The sequence below is a fragment of the Rhinatrema bivittatum genome, chromosome 3 (genome assembly GCF_901001135.1).
Source record: "Rhinatrema bivittatum chromosome 3, aRhiBiv1.1, whole genome shotgun sequence".
Lineage (NCBI taxonomy): Eukaryota > Metazoa > Chordata > Amphibia > Gymnophiona > Rhinatrematidae > Rhinatrema > Rhinatrema bivittatum.
This window is the reverse complement of record NC_042617.1, coordinates 155,087,676-155,113,742: the sequence shown is the minus strand read 5'-3', so window position 1 is coordinate 155,113,742 and position 26,067 is coordinate 155,087,676. Positions and strand designations below refer to the sequence as shown.

General features: G+C 43.1%; 1 protein-coding gene across 2 annotated transcripts in view; it reads right to left on the bottom strand.

Annotated features, from left to right (window-relative positions):
* The window catches only part of TBCE (tubulin folding cofactor E), a 131,414-nt gene that overhangs the window by 93,045 nt on the left and 12,302 nt on the right, over positions 1-26,067 (bottom strand). For both annotated transcript variants that reach the window (XM_029593846.1, XM_029593847.1), the window contains exon 3: positions 11,660-11,744. In XM_029593846.1, the coding sequence (XP_029449706.1) occupies positions 11,660-11,744 (85 nt within the window). The remainder of the gene's footprint in view (positions 1-11,659; positions 11,745-26,067) is intronic.

The following is a 26,067-nucleotide window of genomic DNA, read 5'->3' as shown; positions in this document are numbered from 1 at the left end:
AGAGAAAGCCATAAAAAAAAAGACAGACACAAAACGCAAATGCATAGCAGAGGTGCCCAAGGCAGGGGAGTGATGCGAATGCCAGCAAGAATCCCTGACAACAGTAGGTCTAGAACCTTCTGAATACAGGAAAAGGTCTAGAGAAGCAAACAAGAAAATAACTTGTGGACAAAAACCACAGTTTCCTTCAGTATCACAAGACAACCGAAAAACCAAGTGGAGCCTGAGAGCTCTCCAGAAAGAAATCTCTGTCCACTGGCATCTGAAGGACAAAACACAGTGGCAGAAGTGTGCCCCATGGGCAGAAAAATCCAAGCAATGCTTGGAAGAATAATCAGCAACAAAGGCAGGGTATGTGACAGACATAGCTGACCCCTCAGGACAGCATCAACAGTTTCAGGGGATGAAAGGCAATCCCTGACATGGGATCGCTAGCCCAAACCCCCTGACTAGAGAGTTAAGCTAGGCTTGAAGCTCACCTATCCATCCTGTCTGCAGGATAGTTCAGGTGAGCAGGAAAGCACTCTGGACAGCCCAGTGAAGTGTGAAAAGCTAAAGGCAGTACTGGCCAGAACTTGGCAAAAAAAAAAAAAAAAGGAAAATTGGTGAATTGTTCCCTGCAGGTATACACTAAGATATACCAAGAATGCCCTAGCTTTTCTTCCCCTCCCCTCAACATTCCAACTGGAAGTTAGGAGTGAAGAACACAAGGAGGCAGAGCATTGGGCTGCAGAGGTAAGAAAAAAGCCGCTAGGCTGTATATCTCAACCCCAATTGAATAACTCTCTGCTGATTTCAGTAGGGAGTTATCCCCCAGGGAAGAAATCCAGAAACACTCCAAGAGACAGGAAGCAGGGATGGTGCAAATGTATATCCCTGTGGAACAAGATTTCTTCACTAGCCTGGAACCCCTAAGAGCACCAGGGCATGAACAGTGTGATCTCAGAACAGACTGCCCACCAACCTGGCCTAGGTATCAATACTTTAGCCATGATTACATAATACTTTCCCCAAGGAAGCACGCAGAGTCCAGTAAATGGAACAACCGTTGCGTGAATCAGGACTCTTCTGTCCACAGACAGGGTTATCCCTAAAATGAGGAAGTTTAGCTTGCAAGCCACCAGAACCAAAGTGTAGCACCTCTGTAGCAGGGTCCCTCGTCTCCCAACTCCCTTAGCCATGGATATGGCAAGAGGATGAAAGGCATACTTGCCAATTAAATGGACTAGAACCCTCCCCCCTAAGGTAGGGTCCAACAAGTGTAAATGATTGGCAATAGAGGTCATCCTTCGAATACACTCATTGAGCTCAGCAGGTATCAAATGTTAACTTCCGGATGGAAGAAACCCCTAATCTTCACCCGAGGAGCTCCCCCAAAGAAGAGACCCAGAGTACAATGGGGAAACTGAATTTGGTATAGCTCTCTCTTGAAATAGACCTGCTGTGCCCTTGGACAACCTATGAAGAGCTCTATTGGCCGACCTGCTCTCGGATCCTGCGGGGAACAGAGAGCGACTTCCAGGCAGAAGCAATGAAATCCATTCTCTGAGAAATGGAGAACGAGGGCTGCCATTGCAGGGGTGGACAACCAGTAGTCGGGGGGGGGGGGGGCCATAAGGGTCACCTCTGGAAACCCAGTTGTATCATCCTTTCCTGAAGGACAGGAAAGCAACTGGAATTGGGGCCTCCCAATACCAATAAACCTTCCAGCTCTCCAGGTGAGTGCTGGCTACAGTCACTGACCGCTGAGTTTCATAAGCGATCAAATCTGCCACTTGCAGCCACCCTTAGATGGGGTAGGCCAGCACGAGATCAATGGAGGGACCACAGCAGAAATGATCCAATGACTCCTGCTGCCGTCCCCCAATATCCACCGGTCCTGGCCTACAAGGAGATGCAATGATTCAAAAGAATCAAGGCTCCAGTTTGGCGATAAACCTGCAAAGGATGGAGTCCCAGGGCTTCCTCACAAAGGGGATTCTTAACATGGAAGTAGTTGGAAGATATACTCCTCTTCTGAGGGAGGGGATGACTCCTGACAGTACCCTCCTGGTATCAACTCCCATATGGGTTTGACCAGAACGCCTTCTTAGGTCAGTCCTGTGGCTGCGGCGCATAATCTGCTGTTCTCACCACGAGAGAAACACTGCCCCCCATACACTAGAAGGCAACTGAAATAATAGTACTCTCCACTGTAAAACCACGATGACCAGTACTCACAGTGGTGAACCATCCTGCAGATGGCTGCACACCTACAAACCCATTCAAGGGTACAAAATCAGACAGAACAAGGAGAGGACACAGAAGGCGTTTGATAAAGACCCTCATGAGAGGCTTCTAAGAAAACTAAAAAGGCATAGGATAGGAGGCGATGTCCTTTCGTGGATTACAAACTGGTTAAAAGACAGGAAACAGAGAGTAGGATTAAATGGTCAATTTTCTCAGTGGAAAAGTGTAAACAGTGGAGTGCCTCAGGGATCTGTACTTGGACCGGTGCTTTTCAATATATATATAAGTGATCTGGAAAGGAATACGACGAGTGAGGTTATCAAATTTGCGGAGGATACAAAATTATTCAGAGTAGTTAAATCACAAGCGGATTGTGATACATTACAGGAGGACCTTGCAAGAATGGAAGATTGGGCATCCAAATGGCAGATGAAATTTAATGTGGACAAGTGCAAGGTGTTGCATATAGGGAAAAATAACCCTTGCTGTAGTTACACAATGTTAGGTTCCATATTAGGAGCTACCACCCAGGGAAAAGATTTAGGCATCATAGTGGATAATACTTTAAAATCATCAGCTCAGTGTGCTGCAGCAGTCAAAAAAGCAAACAGAATGTTAGGAATTATTAGGAAGGGAATGGTTAATAAAACAGAAAATGTCATAATGCCTCTATATTGCTCCATGGTGAGACCGCACCTTGAATACTGTGTACAATTCTGGTCGCCGCATCTCAAAAAAAAGATTTAGTTGCGATGGAGAAGGTACAGAGAGGGGCAACCAAAATGATAAGGGGATGGAACAGCTTCCCTATGAGGAAAGGCTGAAGAGGTTAGGGCTGTTCAGCTTGGAGAAGAGATGGCTGAGGGGGGATATGATAGAGGTCTTTAAGATCATGAGAGGTCTTGAATGAGTAGATATGAATCGGTTATTTACACTTTCGAATATTAGAAGGACTAGGGGGCATTCCATGAAGTTAGCAACTAGCACATTTAAGACTAATCGGAGAAAAATATTTTTCACTCAACGTACAATAAAGCTCTGGAATTTGTTCCCAGAGGAGGTGGTTAGTGCAGTTAGTGTAGCTGGGTTCAAAAAAGGTTTGGATAAGTTCTTGGAAGAGAAGTCCATTAACTGCTATTAATCAAGTTTACTTAGGGAATAGCCACTGCTATTAATTGCATCAGTAGCATGGGATCTTCTTAGTGTTTGGGTAATTTCCAGGTTCTTGTGGCCTGGTTTGGCCTCTGTTGGAAACAGGATGCTGGGCTTGATGGACCCTTGGTCTGACCCAGCATGGCAATTTAAAAAAAAAAAAAAAAATCTAAACTGCAGGTGCAGTAATTATTTAAATGAGATTATAGCTTTGCTAGGCTGTAGGTGTCAAAGGCCTGCCATGCAGTTGGCAGACAGGGGAAAAAAAAGAAAGTAAAACTACAGTAAGCTAAAGAAAGAAAAACAGCTACAGTTCTAAAAAAAAAAAAAATCACTTTACAAAAACTGAGAAGAGACAAAGCTGAATACAGTGACACACATGGCTCCCGTGACCATGCAGCTCCACAGGGGGGAAAAAAATACTGCCTAGGGGGCAGGGTGATTACTACAGCTGCACATACTCAGTAGGGCATGTTTGAAATTTCTAGAATCTTTGAGATCAAAGTTCTGGGCCAGGCTCCATCAGATGATGTCACCCATGTGTGAGGACTAGCATCCTGCTTATCTTCAGAGAATTATTTATATTTCTCATTTCCACCACAAGGAGCGCTAACCATGACCAATGCCGTCTCTTCTCACTTTGTTCCCAACATTTGCTCTGACCACATTCCTCAAACTCTCCTCTGTTCACAAAGCTTTTCTCTCAACATTGGCTACTACTCAATTTCTCATCTCTAAGAGCTAAAAAAAAAAAAAAAAAAAAAAGTGTCTGATATCCCAACAGCAAAGACAAGTAAGTATATTTAGAATAAGTTATATTCTTTATTAAACGAATTGCTCAACAATTTAAACAAGTCCAGCCCATAAAGCAAAAGACCTGTAACAGGTGTTTTCCAAGAACAGCAGGATGCAAGTCCTCTTGTGCAACTGACATCATTCAACAAAGACTAATGCTGGAAGTTTACTTCAAAGTTTCCAGATGCCCTGAACACATTCTATTCTGCATTTGCCAGCATGACCCATGTCGTTGCTTCGTATGGGGGGATTCTCAGTCACTGAAATAGCTAGCTAGATTTGGGTGTGTGTGTTCTCGGATATGGGCCTTTACAGGACTCGCCCGCCTCCTCCTGGAAACTGTATGGTGTGCATCCAATGCAAAAAGCTCCCATCTCTCAGAGAACTAGTCCGATCTCGGGAAGCTAGGGGGCAGACCTGGAGGAGCTGAGGCAGACAGAGGTATATAGATGAGACCTTCAAGGACATAGTAGCCAAATCCCAACTCCAGTCTGGCAGCCCTGGTGCTGCCTTGGAGGAAGGCCTCATGATCAGAGAGCATCAACCTGGTGCAGCAGAAATGATCCTGTAGCAAGGCCCTGCTCTCCAGGTGGTGCCCTGTCCTCTCACACCGAGGATGTGATTCCCAAGGCTACTGTCCAGGAGGGTAGAGTTAGGTCGGCCATCATAGTTAGGGATTCAATTATTGGGAATGTAGGCAGCCGGGTGGCTGGAGGGTGTGAGGATCGCTTGGTAACCTTAAGTAGAAAGCTGAAATCCAGAACCTCCAGGGTAGCATTCTCTGAAATGCTCTCTGTTCCACGCGCAGGTCCCCAGAGGCAGGCAGAGCTCCGGAGTCTCAATGCATGGATGAGACAATGGTGCAAGGAAGAGGGATTCAGTTTTGAAAGGAACTGGGGAACCTTTTGGGGAAGAGGGTGCCTTTTCTGAAGGGATGGGCTCCACTTTAACCAGGGTGGAACCAGACTGCTGGCGCTAACCTTTAAAAACTGCTCTCTCTCCTTTTTAAATTAAATCAAAGGGGAAAGCAGACAGTCACTCATTAGCGTATGGTTGGGAGGGAGGTATCTTCAAAGGATACTAATGAAGCATTAGAGTTAGGGCATCCCAACAGTGAGGTTCCAATAATAAGAAAAGTAGTCCAAGTGCCTATAATTAAAAACTCACCTGAGCTAATAAATTCCAATTTATCCCTGTCAACTGAAAAGCAGAATGTTAAAACAAACAAAAAACACAATTTGAAATGTTTGTATGCCTATGTATGAAGTCTAAGAAGTAAGCGGGAGAATAAGAGTGTTTAGCACTGAATGATGACAGACTTAATTAGCATATCACAGACATGGTAGAAAGAGGATAAAGAATGGAATAGTGCTATACCAGGATAAAATTATATCACAATGAGAGAGAGGAGCATCTTGGTGGTGGGGTGGCAATTTATGTCCGGGATGGCATAGAATCCAACAGGATAAAGATCCTGCATGAGACTAAATGCACAACTGAATCTTTATGGGTAGGAATCCTTTATGTGTTGGGGAAGGGCATAGAGATAGGCGTATACTACCACCCACCTGGCCAAGATGGTGAGACGGGCAGTGAAATGCTAAGAGAAATCAGGGAAGCTAACCAAATTGGTAGTGCAGTAATAAAGGGAGATTTCAATTAACCCAATATTGACTGGGTAAGTGAAACATCAAGACATGCTAGAGAGATAAAGTTCCTGGATGAAAAAAATGACAGTTTTATGGAGCAACTGGTTCAGTAACAGAAAAGAGAGGGAGCAATTTTAGATCTAATTCTCAATGGAGCGTAGGATTTGGTGAGAGAAGTAACGGTGGTGGGGCTGCTTGGCAATAGTGACCATAATATGATCAAATTTGAATTAATGACTGGAAGGGGGACAGTAAGTAAATCCACAGCTCTAGCACTAAACTTTCAAAAGGAAAACTTTGATAAAATGAGAAAAATAGTAAAAAAAAAACAAACAAACCCTGAAAGGTGCAGCTACAAAGGTAAAAAGTGTGCAACAACTGTGGACATTAATAAACAATACTATTCTAAAACAACAGTCTAGATGTATTCCACGCATTAAGAAAGGTGGAAGGAAGGTCAAACAATTGCCAACATGGCTAAAAACTGAAGTGAAAGAGGCTATTTTAGCCAAAAGATCTTAATTCAAAAACTGGAAGAAAGATCCATCAGTAGAAAATAGGATAAAGCATAAGCAGTGGCAAGTTAATTGTAAGACACTGATAAGACAGGCTAAGAGAGAATTTGAAAAGACGTTGGCCATAGAGGCAAAAACTCACAATAAAAACTTTTTAAAATATACCCGAAGCAGGAAGCCTGCGAGGGAGTCAGCTGGACTGTTAAGATGATAAAGGAGTTAAAGGGGCACTTAAGGAAGATAAGGCCATCGCAGAAAGATTAAAAACTATTTTTTTGCTTTAGTATTTACTGAAGAGGATGTTGGGAAGATACCATTCCGGAGACAGTTTTCAAGGGTGATGATTCAGATGAACTGAACCAAATCATGGTGAACCTGGAAGATGTGGTAGGCCAGACTGACAAACTGAAGAGTAGTAAATCACCTGGACCAGATGATATGCATCCCAGGGTTCTGAAAGAACTAAAAAATTACATTTCAGACCTATTTCAATTAACTTGTAACCTATCATTAAAACCATCCACTGTACCTGAAGACTGGAAGATGGCCAATGTAACCCCGATATTTAAAAAGGGCTCCAGTGCCGGGAAAAATCGTGGAAACCGTTATAAAGAATAGGATCACAAAACATTTAGATAGACATGGTCAATGGGACACAGCCAGCATGGATTTACCCAAGGGAAGTCTTGCCTCACAAATCTCCTACATTTTTTTGAAGGGGTGAATAAACATGTGGACAAACGTGAATTGGTAGATGTGGTGTATTTGGATTTTCAGAAGGCGTTCGACAAAATCCCGCACGAGAGGCTGCTAAGAAAACTAAAAAGTCAAGGGATAAGAGGTGATGTCCTTTTGTGGATTACAAACTGGTTAAAAGACAGGAAACAGAGTAGGATTAAATGGCCTGTTTTCACAGTGGAAAAAGGTAAAACAGTGGAGTGCCTTAGGAATCTGTACTTGGACTGGTGCTTTTTAATATATTTATAAATGATTTGGAAAGGGATATGACAAGTGAGGTGATCAAATTTGCAGATGACACAAAATTATGCAGAGTAGTTAAATCTCAAGCGGATTGTGATAAATTACAGGAGGACCTTGCAAGACTGGAAGATTCGTTTTCCAAGTGGCAGATGAAATTTAACATGGACAATTGCAAATGATGCATATAGGGAAAAATAACCCTTGCTGTAGTTACACAATGTTAGGTTCTATTTTAGGAGCTACCACCTAGGAAAGATCTAGGCGTAATAGTGGATAATATATTGAAATCATCGGCTCAATATGCTGTGGCAGTCAAAAAAAGCAAACAGAATGTTAGGAATTATTAGGAAGGGAATGGAAAATAAAATGATGGATATCATAATGCCTCTGCATTGCTCCATGGTGAGACCACATCTTCAATGCTATGTGCAATTCTGGTCACTGCATCTCAAAAAAGATATAGTTGCACTGGAGAAAGTACAGAGAAGGGTGACCAAAATAAGGGGCATGGAACGACTGCCCAATGAGGAAAGGCTAAGGAAGTTGTTCATTTTGGAGAAGAGATGATTGAGGAGGATATAATAAAGGTCTACAAAATCATGAAAGGACTTGAACAAGTTAATGTAAATCGGTTACTTACTCTCTCAGATAACAGAAGGATTAGGGGGCATGCCATGAATTAGCAAGTAGGTCATTTAAAACAAATTGAAGAAAATTCTTTTACTCAGCGCATAGTTAAGCTCTGGAATTCATTGCCAGAGGATGTGGTTACAGCAGTTAGTGTAATTGGGTTTAAAGAAGGTTTGGATAAGTTCCTAGAGGAAAAATCCATAAAACTGCTATTAATTAATAAGCAATAGTAGCTTGAGATTTATTTAATGTTTGGGTATTTGTCAAGTATTGTGACTTGGATTGGCCACTTTTGGAAACAGGATATTGGGCTTGATGGACCCTTGGTTTGACCCAGTATAGCATATCTTATGTTCTTATAAGAAATAGTTTAAATAGAAGAGAGAGCATTGTTCAGGTGCCTCTCCAGAGAGACACATACCTGTGCTTGGGACCAGAAACATTTAATTTTTAATTTGCCAGCCATAATTAGACTGATTTCTTGCTGATATTTTTCTCTTTTCTCCTATATTTCCTGTTGCATGTTTTGATCTCTATCTAATCTAGCTAGTGTTTTCAGACTGCTGGCTAGTTTATTGAAATAACTGTGTTTGTAATTTATAAAACAAAGGGCTGCTATCTGCAGGAGATGTTTGTTGACGGATAGAAGACAGCGCGTAATGGTAAATGGAATCTACTCTGAAGAGAGAACAATATTAAGCGGAGTGCCACAAGGCTCGATGTTGGGATCGGTTCTGTTCAATATCTATCTATGTGAGCGACATTGTGGAATGGATAGCAGGTAAAGTTTGTCTATTTGCAGATGATACTAAGATCTGCAACAGAGTGGACACACCAGTAGAAGTAGAAAGAATGAGACAGAATTTAAGAAAGCTTGAACAGTGGTCAAAGATATGGCAGCTGGGATTCAATGCCAAGAAGTGCAGAGTCATGCATCTGGGGTGCGGTAATCGTCAAAATTTGTATGTGATAAGGGGTGAAGGGCTGTTGTGCACAGAGTAAGAGAGAGACTTTGGGGTGATTGTGTCTAGTGATCTGAAGACGGTGAAGTAATGTGACAAGGCGATAGCTAAAGCCAGAAGAATGCTGGGCTGCATATAGAGTGGGATAACCAGTAAGAAAAAGGAGGTAATAATCCCCTTGTACAGGTCCTTGGTGAGGCCTCACCTGGAGTACTGTGTTCAGTTCTGGAGACCGTATCTCAAAAGAGGCAGAGACAGGATGGAGGAGGTTCAGAGAAGAGTGACAAAAATGGTGGGGGATCTCCATCAAAATGACTTATGAGAAGAGGTTGAAGGAACTAAATATGTATACCCTGGAGGAAAGGAGGTGCAGGGGAGATACGATACAGACCTTCAGATACCTGAAAGGTTTTAATGATGCACAATTGACAAACCTTTTTCACTGGAAAGAAATCAGCAGAACTAGGGGTCATGTAATGAAACTCCAGAGAGGACGACTCAGAACCAATGTCAGGAAATATTTCTTCTCGGAGAGGGTGGTGGATGCCTGGAATGTTCTACCAGAGGAGGTGGTGAAAAACAAACAGTGAAAGATTTCTAAGAGCACTGGGATAAACACTGTGGATCCCTAAAGGCTAGAGGATGGAAATGAAGAAAAGAGTGCATGGGGTAACTTGCTGGTGTGGTGGTTACTACCCTTAACCAATAATCTTTCATATTGTTGATGCAACTCCATTATTTCTCTCTGCTTTAATGGCAGGGGGAAAAGAGGAAAAGGGGAATCAGATTCAGGCAGCAACCAACAAGGATACTGAATTTTACGGTGTGGGAAAACAAGCATGGGAGTAACTTGCTGATGCGGCTGTTACTACCCTTAATCAATAAGCCTGATACTTTTGATGCACCTTATTAAATAGAGGAATATCAGCTGAAGGAATATGCAATGCTTCCATGAGATATTTCTTCAAAGTCACACGCGACAACGTCCCAATAACTCTAGGAAGTTAAGATAAAAATCATATAAGACCTTTAATTTGGGTTTTAAGAACTCTACTCATCTTGTGAGAGCTTACCATTCCTGTATAGACTGAATAGTTTTAACATCATTTTCCAAAACTAGAATCCTCCCAGTTAATTCCTGCCATTGTGTTTCATGATCCTGAACTAAGGTTTCCAATCACATAAACGAAATCACATAAACGTTAGTGGAACCTTCTGAGAATCCTGTGCCAAAATTAGTCATCAAGTCCCTTAAAGGAGTCCAGAGTTACCACAGCTGGCTTGGACAGCTTAAATATTTTCAAAATCTAACAGAAAGGAAAAATATAGTTTCACAGCTGAACTTAGACACAGCTAAGAACAGTGGCAATAAATATCCTGGTCCATGCCTCTCAGTTAGTTAAAGGACTGCTGCTGGTAAGGATCTGCAAGATGAGAGATAAGTATAAAATGTGTGCTCCCACTATGAATTGGGTACTTGTATGGTGTGCTTAACAGGTTAATGTATGCTACTGCAACCAGAATGTGGAAAATCCAAATGGAACAAAAACAGAAAGCAATATTTCCAACAAAGTTCAATCAAACATCTAAACCCAAGTGTAAACTGCAGAATCTCAATCTATCCTATTTGGCTGTTAATGCTGCTTCCAAATATTTAGTCAAGGGATGTGAAAATGTATGCAACACAAAGACTTTTTTTTTTTTTTTAATTCTTAATTACCTTTGAATATTTCTTTAATTGTTCTTTCACAATCAAAGTGTAAAGTATGTTGTGTAGTTCAGTGAAACAAACTCCTACTTTAATGCATTTTGGATTTGTAATTTTTAGACAGCAGAATGCAAAAAATGAATATAAATGTGAAGACTTTTATAAGGCCCTTTGATTTAATACTGTCTATGTAATTTAGCACGCAGTCACCACTCAGCTTCCTATGTTTACACTGCCATGACTTGTGGATGTAGCTCCCTCTAACAGCCCCTTCTATGGTTGCCTTTCAGTGAAAACACAGGCGTTCCTAAAGAAACTAAACTTTAGTAGCTCTTGAGAAGAGCAGAACGCACACATCATTCCACATCACAACATCATCAAGAAACAGAAATAGTAATCAAAACTCAAGCAACGTGTGTTAACCATGGGTCCACAAACAGCAAAAAGAGTAATTCTGCACGTGGTAAATAGATAATCCAAGGGATTGCGTGCAGAAGTCATTTAAAGATCCACACTTTAATCAAATAGTTGTATCAGTTTTTTACTTGGTGCGGCAACTCCACAGTTTACATCAGGCACATCACCATATTTAAATAAGGGGGACTTGTTAAAATTTATTTATTTTTTTGTTTTTATATACTGACGTTCAAAAAAATATATCACATCGGTTTACAGAACAATATAAAATAAGTAGTTGAATAAAAAAATAAAAAACAATAAAATAATTAAAATCTATCAAATCACAAAATACGAATCTGATTAAAACATAAAATACAATTCTATTATATCATAAAATGCAAATCTATCATGTCCCAAAATGCAAATAAAATAATATAAATCAAATAAAATATGGTGATGTGCCTGATGTAAACTGTGGAGTTGCCGTGCCAAGTAAAAAAAACTGATACAACTATTTGATTAAAGTGTGGATCTTTAAATGACTTCTGCACGCAATCCCTTGGATTATCTCTTAACCATGGGTCCAACATTTTATCTACAGCGCTGATCAAACAAGAGAGATTTGTAATGATAGATTACCTGCATGCAAAATACTGGATTCCTTTGTGGCAACCGTTATGTTTTCCTCTTTCAGGGTTGTCCCATTCTACGCCAAGCCAGATTTCTAACAAAAGAAAACAAATCCATATTCCACAATTCCATTTCCAGTTAAACTGGTCTTTTTTTTTTTTTTTGGGGGGGGGGGGGGGGGGGGGTGGGGGTGCTGTTTTACTTGACAGTAGTTTTTAATATAATTAGTAACAAATGTGGCTTTTTTATTCAATTGAAGTTGAACACTTAAAAGAAAGGTTATATTTTGAGCTGGGGGACAGTTTGGAGTTGAACTGTTAACCGATTTTTGAAAATGGATACTAGAGACCATTACCCACATGGCTAATGCAAAATGCTCATCTTCTGCTTTGACGTGTACTCTCTCTCAATTTAAAACTTAGAAACCACACCGAGGTCTGAAGAGGTCCAGAACTAGCAGACAGGTCTGTAAACAAGGGTTTACCAGTGCTTCCCAACCTAAGGCCAAGGTAGACCTGCATTAACAAAAATGTTGTGTGGCACACCAAGCTGCACGGAGCAGGCATTGCGGACATAGAGAAGACTCAAAAGAAGAGCTAGGCAGCACTGAAATCCCTAAACGTCTCGTGTTACTTTAAAACGAAAGGGAGAGAAGGGGCAGAGACATCCATGAACCCATAACAATGGGCCAGCTCCCTCTATAAACAATTGCAGGAGGTGGGAGAAGTCGGCATGGTGTGGGCAACTGGCTCAGTTACTTTGACTGCCTCATGTGGCTACCAGAGCTCCTCCATTGTGCTGCATCCAAGACTCAGAAAGGGAGTCATACCCCGTGCTCAGTGCACTCTCTCCTCGTCTCATTCATCCTGGGGATAAGACTGAGAATTGAACAACTCAAAAGAGAAGGCTCAGGAGGGGGAAGAGGAAGAGGTGCTGTGTGTAGGGGCGTCGTTAGCACTGGGCACACAGGGCTCATGCCTCAAGTCTCAAACCCAGTGCCCTGAGTCTCAGCAGCCCTGCTACATTTTTTTTTTCAATTGCAGCCAGGCCATGGTGGAGTTTGAGGGAAGGCTGCTGCTGCATTGGGCCTGGGCCAAAAAGAAAAAGCTGCTGAAAGGGCCAGGGCTTCATGGCTGAAGACAGAAGATTGCTGCTGTGTGGCCCAAAAAAAGGCTGCTGTGTCGGACCCAGGCCATGCGGCTAAAAAAGGAGGCCACTGAGGGGGCCTGGGCCGTGCAGCCGAAGACAGAAGGTTCCTGGTTGTGTCTGGGCTGCATGACTGAAGAAAGAAGGTTCCTATGTTGGGCCTGCGGCTGTGCGATCAAACAGAGAAGGCTGCTAGGTTGGGTCCACGCGGTGGAAGAGAGGTGGCTGTGGCATTGGCAGCAGGGCCAAAGAGAAGAGACTGCTGCTGTCTGCACCCTGCATATTTGGGGGTGGGAGAGAAAGAACAAGAGAGAACATGAGAGCTTGTGAGAAAGAGTGTGAGCAGTAGCATATGCGAGAGCTTGGGTGTGTGTGCAAAAGGTTGGGTGTGTGTGAGCAATAGCATGTTCAAGTGCTTGTGTCAGTGATGCTGCATGGGTCCAAGGAGGTAGCTGCTGCTGCCTGCACTTCCCAGAGAGAGAAAGAGAGCAAGCAAGAGCAATTGAAAGAGAAAGAGAGCATGAGAAAGAGCTTATATGTGAGCATGTTTGTGTGTGAAAGAGCGCATGTGTGTGATGATGCTTCGTGGGACCAAGGAGGCTGCTGCTTCCTGCACATTCCAGGGAGAGAATGAGCATGTGTGTGTGACAGAGACACTGCAGGTTCAAGGAGGAGGTTGCTGCTGCCTCTATATTCTGGGGAGAGGAAGAGAGAGCATTTGTTTGTGTGAATATGTATATGTGTATGAGAGTGAGCATATGAGAACATTTGGGAAAGAGAGAGCATGTATGTGCGTGTGTAAATGTGTGCGTGCGTGTAAGAGAAAGAAAGTGTGCGAGTAGACAATTTCAGGATGACTGAAAATCAAATATTCAAGTATGGAGAGCAGAAGATTTTTTTTAAATCCTTATTTGTTTTTGTTATTGTGTGTTATCTGATGTGTTTGGAAAATGGGAAACTTTTTATGAGTGTAATTATTAGGTATTCTTTTAATCAGATGTTTTGAAATATTTTATTAATTTTACGAGTATGGATTTACTATCATGATGTTTTATGTTTCTTGATTTTATAGTCTGATGTTGTATGTGGCATGGTGATGTTTCTTTTTTTCCATTTTTGCACTGCATACAGAGTCTGCATTGTTGTAGTTATGAGTTCAGTTTTTGTCTGCATGTTTCTGTTTATACTTTATGGGACAGATTTTCAAAGCAATGCACAACCGTCAATGTGTGCACGGTTCCCGGTGCGCGCACATAGCCATGCAGTGCATGTTATAAAATCGGATGGCCATGCACACATGTTCGACGGATTTTAAAATCTGCACATGCATGTTCAGGCGGCACGTGCAGGGGGGAGGGGGGACAAGTTTTCATAAAATACGCACAGCAACGCAATCGGGCTTTCCCCAGTTCCCTCTCAGTCTGCGAACTGGGATGGAACTTCCCTACCCACCTACTTACACTTCCTCCCTCTTCCCCTCTCCTCCTAAACCTAACCTACCTTTCCCTAAATTTTTTATTTTATTACTTACTGCTCCTCTGGAGCAGAAGCAAGTTATGCGTGCTGGCCAGCTGCCAGCACGTGCTTCCCCAAAACAGCAGCTAATGGCCGCTGTCCCGGCCGGCCTCCATCTTGCTCCATTCCGCACAGACTATGCCCCCAGAGCCCGCCCCTTTATCATGGCCCGGCAGTTGTGCGCAATCAGGATTTAGGCACATTGCCAGGCCCTTTTGAAAATGCTTGCGACATGCGTAGGGCCCGGCCATGTGCGCAAGTCCCGATTTTTACATGCGCGGTCCTTTGAAAATTCACCTGTTAGGACTCTTTATTCTATGTTTAGTAAGGGTTAATCTGTGTTCTGCTTGTGTGACTGAGATGAGGTATTCTGCTAGCGTGCAGTTTCTGCATAGGGATCTATAGCAGTTTGGCTTGTTCTATTTTCATAATAGGAAGAGTACTGGAGTGTAATATTTGCAGAATTGCTTTTTCATAGGTAGGTGTTATTGTTTGAGTGCTGGCAGTTAGAGCTGTTTTGGTATGAGAGGTGCTCTAAATTGTAATTGTAAATTTAGTCTTGTCAAAGAATTCATTGTCCAACCTGCTCTTCACCATTCCGAATATCATTGCTAAGCCTATAGCAGACGTCATAAACTGCTCCCTTGCTCAAGGGCTTGTTCCAGACCAACTAAAACTTGCAATGCTTAAACCTCTATTAAAAAAACCTAACCTATCACCATCAGACCCAGCCAACTTCCGCCCCATAGCGAATTTGCCGATGATCGCCAAACTCATGGAAAAAATTGTAAACAAACAACTTTCTGAATACCTGGAAGAAAATGATATTCTCGCTCCAACACAGTTTGGCTTCCGCAAGGCGCTAAACACGGAATCACTAACAACTTCTCTCTTGGACACCATCCTCCTAAATTTGGAAAAAGGACAACCATATTTACTCGCTCTTCTGGATCTATCCATGGCTTTTGAAACCGTGAACCACACTATTTTATTACAGCGACGTGCAGACATTGGCATCAAGGTTAACGGCACTCAATTGGTTCAAATCCTTCCTTGAAAACAGGTTCTTCAAGGTGAGGATCAACAATAAAGAATCGCACCCAATCAGATCCAACCTGGGAGTCCCCCAGGGATCATCTCTCTCACCCACTCTATTCAACATCTACCTCCTCCCGCTCTGCCATTTACTCTCTAACAAAAAGCTAACCCTCTACCCTCTATGCGGACGACATCCAGATTCTCATCCCTATCACAGAGTCTCTTCACAAAACTTGGTCCCATTGGAATAGCTGCCTTCAATCAATCAACCTACTTCTCACCAGCCTCAACCTCGTCCTCAATACCAACAAGACGGAGATCTTTCTAATAGCTCAAGACAACAACAACGTTCTTCTCAACTCCCCAAGTTCTTCCCAACTAGCCAAAACATCAGTTAATCACTCACCACACGCGAGAGACCTAGGTGTTCTGCTTGACAACCAGCTTAACCTAAAAAAATTCGTAAATAACACCACCAAAGAATGCTTCTTCAAATTGCAGGTACTAAGAAAACTGAAACCACTCCTACACCTCCGAGACCTCCGCTTGGTGCTCCAATCCATCATCTTGTCTAAAATTGATTACTGCAACTCCCTACTTCTGGGTCTACCCGCTAACACCACCAAACCTCTACAGATGGTCCAGAATGCGACTGCCAGGATTCTCACCAACGCGGATAAAAGAGAACACATCACCCCCATCCTTCAAAACCTTCACTGGTTACCAATCAAATACAGGATTCTCTTTAAAGCTCTCATGATGATCCACAAGGCCTTGCATAATATCTCCCCCCTCAAGCTAACCTTCCAACTACGGCCGCACATCTCGAACAGACCTATCAGAAGAGCATACAAAGACATTTTGTATACTCCACCTGCTAAAAGGTGTTAAGGAAGTGTGCCCTTTCCACAGCTGGTCCTCCCCTTTGGAACTCGCACCCTCCAGACCTCCGCCAAGAACCCTGCCCTCTGGTTTTCAAAAAGAAACTGAAAACATGGCTTTTCAGCCAGGCCTTTTCAGAGTGATAATCTCTCACTGAGGCCCCCCTGGTCATGTCCAACTACAGACTAGCTTATTGACTCTGAGCCCTCTTAACTAAACCTACATTCCAGATATCCCCTAGCTCTTTAACTACCCCGTGAGCCAGGGACTGCATTATTTCCGTAAGCTAGCTGCTGCTCCACTCGCAGCTAGATGTTTCTTAGTCCCTTAATGAACCTGTAAGTTAGACCTTCTTAATGCATTATTTTTCCTTTCCTTTTAACTTGCCCGCTAGCTTGTGTTAGCTCTACCCGTTAGCCATCAGTTACTCCAGTTTTCCCGTAATTATTGCATTCACCATAAGTTTTTTTTTTATGTGATATCATGTATAGCTCTATGTTTTTATTTACTATATTATAATTCAATTGTACTACTTGTTCCTTGTACCCGCCCCATGGCGACAGTTTAGTTCCTATGTAAACCTGTGCGATATGTATCCTATACAGGAACATCTGTATATAAAAAAATAAATAAATAAATTTTCAGCATCAAATTAAAGACAATTTTTAATCTCTACAAACCTGTAACTCAAAGGTTGTATTTGTAAGTGGCTAACTGCTGTGCTACGCTGGGTCTAGGTCCCTCAGTCAGCTATTGGGAGAACCTTAAGAAGAGATCATGAAGTGTGCGGATGATTGATGCACTCATATTTCTGTAACATTGGGAAAAAATGAGCAATGCAATGGATCTGAGCATAAGGCAGTGGTGGCTTTTCTGTGGTATATCAGGCCCGAAGGCACACTGGTTGGGAAAACACTGTATTATCCCAAACAAACCCCTTTGTAAGTAATAAACTTAAAAGTGAAAGCCTCATGCTGAAGTTGCATTTACATTCATTTTTTTTGTAAAACAAGATGACTCACTATACAGCAAGGGGCGGATTTTCAGAGCCCTGCTCGCGTAAATCCGCCCAAAACCGGGCGGATTTACGCGAGCAGGGCCCTGCGCGCCGGGAAGCCTATTTTACATAGGCCTCCCGGCGCGCGCAGAGCCCCGGGACTCGCGTAAGTCCCGGGGTTCTCGGAGGGGGGGCGTGTCGGGGGGCGGGCCCGGTCGTCGCGGCGTTCCGGGGGCGTGTCGGCAGCGTTTTGGGGGCGGGTACGGGGGCGTGGCTACGGCCCGGGGGCGTGGCCGCGCCCTCCGTACCCGCCCCCAGGTCGCGGCCCGGCGCGCAGCAGGCCCGCTGGCGCGCGGGGATTTACGTCTCCCTCCGGGAGGCGTAAATCCCCCGACAAAGGTAAGGGGGGGGTGTAGACAGGGCCAGGTGGGTGGGTTAGGTAGGGGAAGGGAGGGTAAGGTGAGGGGAGGGCAAAGGAAAGTTCCCTCCGAGGCCGCTCCGATTTCGGAGCGGCCTTGGAGGGAACGGGGGGAGGCAGCGCGGCTCGGCGCGCGCAGGCTATACAAAATCGATAGCCTTGCGCGCGCCGATCCAGGATTTTAGTGGATACGCGCGGCTCCGCGCGTATCTACTAAAATCCAGCGTACTTTTGCTTGAGTCTGATGCGCAAGCTACCCCCAAGTGAACACCTTTACTGGATTAAGATGTAGAAATTTACAGATAATCTAGTTGGAGCTTTAATGATTCTGCCAAGGGAACTATTAATAGCTGAAGTACTTTCATTAAAACCACTTTCATTAAAACCACTGGTAAGTATTGAAGACCTAACAGTATTGAAGACCTAACAGTAAAGCAGTAAAGAGAGTAAAGATCGGTGTATGTAAAAAAGCCCTTTATTGAAATTTGCCCGACTCTGGACGAGTTTCGCTCTTTGGTCGAGAGCTGCCTCAGGGGCAATATGTATAGGCAGGACATACTGCATGCATGCAGGGCTGAAGCCACAATATTAGTGCGTCCACTTTTGTATACAAACTTTAATGCCTGTTAGGCGGTACATGTAGTAAAGACATGTAGCATCAAATGTGAAGAACACTACTTTCAATTTTGTCCTCAAAGCATTGGTAGGTTATGTGAGACATTAGATGGATGTCACACAGTGCGATTCTGTCGCATACCCGCAGTGTGTGTAAATGCCGGTTCAGCCGCAAATCTTAACAGGACTGCTCCATCCTAGCTTTCACCACATAAGAACATGCCATACTGGGTCAGACCAAGGGTCCATCAAGCCCAGTGTCCTGTTTCCAACAATGGCCAATCCAGGCCATAAGAAACCTGGCAAGTACCCAAAAACTAAGTCTATTCCATGTTACCGTTGCTAGAAAATAGCCACTGCTATTATTAAGTCAACTTAATTAATAGCAGGTAATGGACTTCTCCTCCAAGAACTTATCCAATCCTTTTTTAAACACAGCTATACTAACTGCACGAACCACATCCTCTGGCAACAAATTCCAGAGCTTAATTGTGCGTTGAATGAAAAAGAACTTTCTCCGATTAGTTTTAAATGTGCCACTACCCTCATCATGCTGAAAAACAAAAGCTGATTGTGCTGGAGTACTTGAACTAACATGCAACAGGCACTGTTTCTTTTTAACATTTGTCCATGCTATGAAGTAACTTGGGGCTAACTCTTAACTGGAAAATTCATCATCAAAAAGAAATGGACCACATCAAACAAAAGAAATATATTGTGGAACAAAATGAGATTTTAATTCAACAGAAAAGATGCATTCTCTCTTTAATTTCATTTTCTCCCCTCTACCTGTCCCTTTAAAACAAAGATTATTTTTGTAGCAGCTTGAGTCCTTGCAGGGAATGCTGAATCAAAGCTAAACAGATATTTATCAACGGTTATAATTTTAATACTAAACTCTTTCAGTTGGGTTTGATGGAAGATAAGGATGACAAAGAGACAGTAAGAGCTAATTTTGCAACTGCTGCTAGCACTGAAGTTTCCAGTTGTCTTTAACGAAGACATCCAAAGCCCCGACATACAAGCTGTGGATTACTAAAGCTAGGGAAATGGTCTATGAAAACATTACAAGTTCACCAAAGGGAAATCCAGATGCTTTTACAAATAGATGCAGAAACATTTTGGAATTTTTAAAAACAGAAAGTAGGGACCAAGCAGGATGCATGCTAATAATCCATATGTAAAGAGTGGGAAAGCAGCCAATTAACTTGTAGTTGTATTGGGGTTTTGTTTTTTTTTAATTCTATGTTTTTTGAATCTTTTACTATCATTAGGAGCAGAAATACTATCCCAGACCTACAGAAAAAGATGTTGGTTGAAAAATAAGATTAAGTAACAAAAAAAAAATAATTGCTATAATTTCAATTCAAACCAGGGGAAAAGTAGTCTAGTGGTTAGAGCAGCAAGCTGTGAACCAGAGAAGCTAGGGTTCAATCCCTCTACCACTCCTTGTGACCTTGGGCAAATCATTTTACCCTGCCCATTGCCTCAAGTACAAAGTTAGGAGCTCACTTACTTTGTCGTGGTATTTCCACAAGGGAAAAATATTGCGGGAGTCACAAAATCACAGCAAGTGGCCCTGCTGCTTTATGATTCCCACAATATTATTCCTTACCATGGGAAAAATACCACAGCAGTAAATGTCTCCAAACAACACATGATGGTGGCCCTGACATTGTGTGGGGGGGGGGGGGGGGGTTCGACAGACTCAAGAGTAAGCCTCCCCTGAAAATAGTCAAAAACCTCGAGGATCTCCATAGACACCCCCCCCCCCCCCCACCATCATCCCCTCCCTAACTACCCTGGGCAGCCTGATGTCAAAATATAAAAAAATAAATTTTTATAAAACTCCGTGCCAGGCCCTGCCCCCTACCTTCTACCCTTCAAATCAAAAAATCTGGGCCTTGGAGGCCCTGACCCCCACCCTAGCTCAAACCCTTAGACAGCTCCCTCCTTAGTCACAAAATTAACCAGGTGGCTGTCATTTTCAAAATGGTCCAATAAAGCAAATCGGAAGGCGGTCCCACGTAGCCAAGGCAAAGAACAACACAGGGACAACCTTATGCCGTGGAAGGATTTTATTTCAATCGCCCGACTCTGGCTGAGTTTCGCCAATCAAGGCTGCATCAGGGGCTTAAATCACAATCGGTGATTATATGGAACACCAGTATTATGTAGTAAAATGATGAATGAAAAACAGAAAGCTTGCAACGCATCTGCGTTGCAAGCTTTCTATTTTTCAAAATTGGTGATGGCACAAATTCAGTGTTGTGATTGATACACTGAACTTAAGTAGCAGTGAGAGCCACTTATACAACTAAGATTTTTGATCATTCATCATTTTACTACATAATACTGGTGTTCCATATAATCACCGATTGTGATTTAAGCCCCTGATGCAGCCTTGATTGGCGAAATTCGGCCGGAGTCGGGTGATTTTCAAAATGGTGCCACCTAGTCTTTCCCCTATCACATGATGGGGCAAAGGCTGGGAGGCACCATTTTACAAAATGGCAGCCACCGGGCCTGGAGCCTAAGGGGCATTAAGGGCCCCACTGGGCCCATTACAGGAAAAAAAGAAACTTAGGAAAATCAAAAGAAATTTACCAGTAATGTAACAATACAAAATACAGGAAACAGCAAATCAAATTCACCTTATGGGGGATCAATACAGACACAAAGGAAATTTCAAATATAGAAAAAAAAATAATACAATTCAATGATTCCTGACACTCCTCACAATCACTCACCCTACCCTAGGTTCCTTAACCATCAGGAAAGCCTTCAAATGAGAAGCGTTCCTAAAAATACATCTATTTCCTCGATATGAAACTAAGAACTTACAGGGAAATTTCAAGAAAAGAAAATCCCCCACTTGCCAAAATCCATGCTTTCAAGGCTAAGAAATGTTTCCTCCTAGTCTGGGTTTCTTTTGAAACATCTGGAAAATTATGTATTTATTTTAAAATATTTATGCCCTGAGCCTTCCATAGTTCAGGGTGGGTAACAATCATATATACACAATAATCCTTTACAGCATAACATAAAACCACAAATTAAAACTGAAAACAGATCATGGCTGTCTAAATATGTTAGACATGCATTTTGACTGGTACGGGACCAATCAAAATACCACCTTCTGGCCAGAAAATAGCCCATGTTTGTATTTAAAATATTGTTGTAGGACTAAATCTTTATCATTATTCAAAGCAAATTTACAACAAAAACAGTTCTAGTAGCAATATTTTCTCCAGGAGACTGGACAAATGAAGATAAATCAGAACTAGAAAATGGGACAAACATAGCTGAAAGCCACACCTTCATCATGCGATTCTCTTTTCTTTTTTTTTTAATGTAAATTTTTATTTACCCACATAAATCAACAGGTAAATACAATAAAACATTGAGGTCAAGACAATTTTCAATGAAAGAGCTTCTGTAGCCCAATAAAACAACAACTTCTTCTATAAGCCCCTCCACCCCCCACCTTCTCATCTCTTCTCTAAAGCTTAGTACGTAAAACCTATGTAGGAGAATGTCTAGTGTACTGGTAATAATTGTATTATCCAGATCACTATACCGCTATAATGTACAACAAGGTGACAGACAGTGGAGACTCTTGTTATAATAAATCCCATCAATTTTGGCTCTCTCTGGTTATTTCTCCGAAGCAGATTTTAAATTTTAAGCGCGTGGGGTACATTTGTGCGCGCTACCCAGCGTGCACAAATGTACACCCGATTTTACAACATGTGCGCGGGGTCAGCGCATCCAAAAGGGTGCACACTTGTGCACCTTGCGAGAACTGAGCCCAAGGGGAGCCCTGATGGCTTTCCCCGTTCCCTCTAAGGCTGCAGGCGTTAATTTCTGAAAGTAAAATGTGCAGCTTGGCTACACATTTTACTTTCTCTATCGTGCAGGAATAACTAACAGGGCCATCAACATGCATTTGCATGTTGCGGGCGCTATTAGTTTCGGGGGGGTTGGACGCGCGTTTTCGACATGCTATTACCCCTTACTGAACAAGGGGTAAAGCTAGTGCGTCGAAAACGCGCGTCCAAATGCGGGTTAACAGTGCGCACTGTACTGTATCGGCCTGAATGATAGGGTAGATCAACCTGATGGGGGGTGGCACTTTATGTTAGGGATGGCATAGAATCCAACAGGATAAAGATCCTGCAGGAGACTAAATGCACAGTGGAGTCCTTATGGATGGAAGTACCATGTGTGATGGAGAAGAGTGTAGCAGTGGGGGTGTACTACCATCCATTTGTCCAAAATAAACAGATGAATGATGAAATGCTAACAGAGATTAGGGAAGCTAAAAATGTGGCAGCACAGTGATAATGGGAGGTTTCAATTACCCCAATATTGACTGGGTAAATGTAATATCAGGACATCCTAGGGAAGTTTCTAGATGAAATAAACAACTGCTACATGGAGCAGTTGGTCCAGAAACAGACAAGAGGGTGATCAATTTTAGACCTAATTCTTAGTCTGACATGGGATTTCATGTGGGGATGCTCGGCAATAGTGATGATAGTATGATCAAATTTAGCTTAATAACTGGAAAGTCATTAAGTAAATTTACAACTCTAGCAAAACCTTTCAAAAGGGAGACAGTGATAAAATATGGAAAACAGTTAGAAAGAAAAAATGAAAAGTGAAGTTAAAAAGGTTGAGTTTACTTACATCAGGTGTATTCACTGTATAAAAAAACACCATCTTAGAAACCCAGTCCAGATGTATTCCATGCATTAAAAAAAGTCGAAGGAAGGCCACACAACTGCCAGCATGGTTAAAAAGGTGAGGTGAAAGTGGCTTTTTTAGCCAAAAGAACTTCTTTCAAAAAGTGGAAAAAAGGATCCAACTGAAGAAAATAGGAAAAAGCATAAGCAATGGCTAGTCAGAAGCAAAACAATGATAAAGTGGGCTAAAAAAATGTGAAAAGAACTGGCCTTAGAAGCAAAAACTCATAAAACATTTTTAAAAAAATATATCTGAAACAGGAAGACAATGAGGGAATTAGATGATTGAGGGGTTAAAAAGGATCACTTAGGTAAGATAAGGCCATTGTGTAAAGACTGAATGAATTCTTTGCTTCGGTGTTTACTGAATGGCAATGATTCAGATTACCTAGCAAATTGATTTACTCTTTCGGATAGTAGAAAGACTAGGGGGCACTCCATGAAGTTAGCATGGGGCACATTTAAAACTAATCGGAGAAAGTTCTTTTTTACTCAACGCACAATTAAACTCTGGAATTTGTTGCCAGAGGATGTGGTTAGTGCAGTTAATATAGCTTTGTTTAAAAAAGGATTGGATAAGTTCTTGGAGGAGAAGTACATTACCTGCTATTAAGTTCACTTAGAGAATAGCCACTGCCATTAGCAATGGTTACATGGAGTTGACTTAGTTTTTGGGTACTTGCCAGGTTCTTATGGCCTGGATTGGCCACTGTTGGAAACAGGATGCTGGGCTTGATGGACCCTTTGTCTGACCCAGTATGGCATTTTCTTATGTTCTTATGATTGACAAATTAATGAGTGACAAATCAACTGGACCAGATGGTATACACCCCAGAGTTCTGAAAAATCTCAAAAATGAAATTGCAGTCCGATACAGGTAATCTGTAACCTATCACTGGTATCGTCTGCCATGCCTGAAGACTGGAGGGTGGCCAATGTAACCCATATCTTTAAAAAGGGCTCCAGGGGTCATCTGGAAACTATAGAATGGAGAGTCTAAACTTAGGGGCGGATTTTAAGAGCCCTGCTCGCCTAAATCCGCCTAAATCCGGGCGGATTTAGGCGAGCAGGGCCCTGCGCGCCGATTTTACATAGGCCTACCGGCGCGCGCAGAGCCCCGGGACTCGCGTAAGTCCCGGGGTTTTCTGAGGGGGGCGTGTCGGGGGCGGGCCCGGTCGGCGCGGCGTTTTGGGGGCGTGTCGGCAGCGTTTTGGGGCGGGCCCGGGGGCGTGGTTACGGCCCGGGGCGGCCCGGGGGCGTGGCCGCGCCCTCCGTACCCGCCCCCAGGTCGCGTCCCGGCGCGCAAGCGGCCCGCTGGCGCACGGGGATTTACGTCTCCCTCCGGGAGGCGTAAATCCCCTGACAAAGGTAAGGGGGGGGTTTAGACAGGGCCGGGCGGGTGGGTTAGGTAGGGGAAGGGAGGGGAAGGTGAGGGGAGGGCAAAAGAAAGTTCCCTCCGAGGCCGCTCCGATTTCGGAGCGGCCTCGGAGGGAACGGGGGTAGGCTGTGCGGCTCGGCGCACGCCGGCTATACGGAATCGATAGCCTTGTGCGCGCCGATCCAGGATTTTAGCGGCTACGCGTGTATCTACTAAAATCCCGCGTTCTTTTGCTTGCGCCTGATGCGCCAGCAAAAGTACGCCAAATCGCGCGGTTTGAAAATCTACCCCTCAGTACTGGAAAAAATTGAGGAAACTATTCTAAAGAACAAAATCACAGAACAAAGAAAGAAATGATTTATGGGACACAGTCACCATGGATTTACACAAGGGAAATCTTCTCATCAATCTGCTACTTTTTTTTTGAAGAGGATAATAAACATGTGGACAATTGTGAGCAGGTGGATGCAGTGTATTTGAATTTTCAGAAGGCGTTTGACAAAGTGCCCCATGAGAGACTCCTGAGAAAATGAAAAAGTCACAGGATAGGAGGCAATGTCTTATTGTGGATTGCAAACTGGTTAAAAAATAGGAAGCAGAGTGTAGGACTAAATGGTCAGTTTTCTCAGAGGATCTGTACTGGGACTGGTGCTTTTTAATATATTTATACATGATCTGAAAAATGGACTATCAAATTTATAGACAATATAAAAATTTTCCGAGTTGTTAAATTACAAGCAGAATGTGAAAATTTGCAGGAGGATCTTGTAAGACTGGAAGACTTGGCATTTAAATGGCAGATGAAATTTAATGTGGACAAGTGCAAAGTGATGCACATGGGGAAAAGTAATCCACATTGTAGTTACATGATATTAGATTCCATATTAGGAGTTACCACCCAGGAAAAGGTCCTGGGCATCATACTAGAAAATACTTTGAAATCTTTGGTTCAGTGTGTGGCAGCAGTCAAAAAAGCAAACAGAATGTTACTGTTATGTTCGGTGGTCTGTGGGATACCCCTGCGAATGGCCGCTCTTACCTCTGGAGCCGGTCCTGCCATGCTGCCTCTGAAATGTGGTAAAATGTTGCCAGCACATCTCGCGGCAGGATGTCGCCAGTCTCAATAGAGACCACGGAGAACCAAGTTCAAGCTCCAGGAAGGACATGGAGTCCTCACAGGGGGACGCAAATTCCTAACCCCGCACAAAAAACGGGCAACATCTGGGTGACATGCAAGAGAGAAACCCTCAATCTTGCCCCTCAGGCAGCCCAGTGCCGCTACCTGTACCCGAAGTGAACTGTAGGTCAAACCCTTCTTCAAACCGTCCTGCAAAAACTTAAGGATATGCCCTACAGAAGCCTGCCATGGGGAAATCTTTAACCCACTGCACCAAGAGTCAAAGACCTTCCACACTCTAGCATAGGTAAGAGTAGTCAAGGATCTGCGCACCCAAAGGAGGGTAGAAATTACTGCTTCTGGATAACCTTTCTTTCTCAGTTGTCTCCGCTCATTAGCCAAGCCAACAGACAAAAGTGATCCACCAGATCGAAAAATACCAGGCCCTGCCGAAGAAGATTCGGGAGATAAGAGAGACGCAGAGGTCCATCCACCGCCAGATTGACAAGATCTGTGAACCATGGCCGCCTTGGCCACTTCGGAGCCACGAGAATTACCAGACC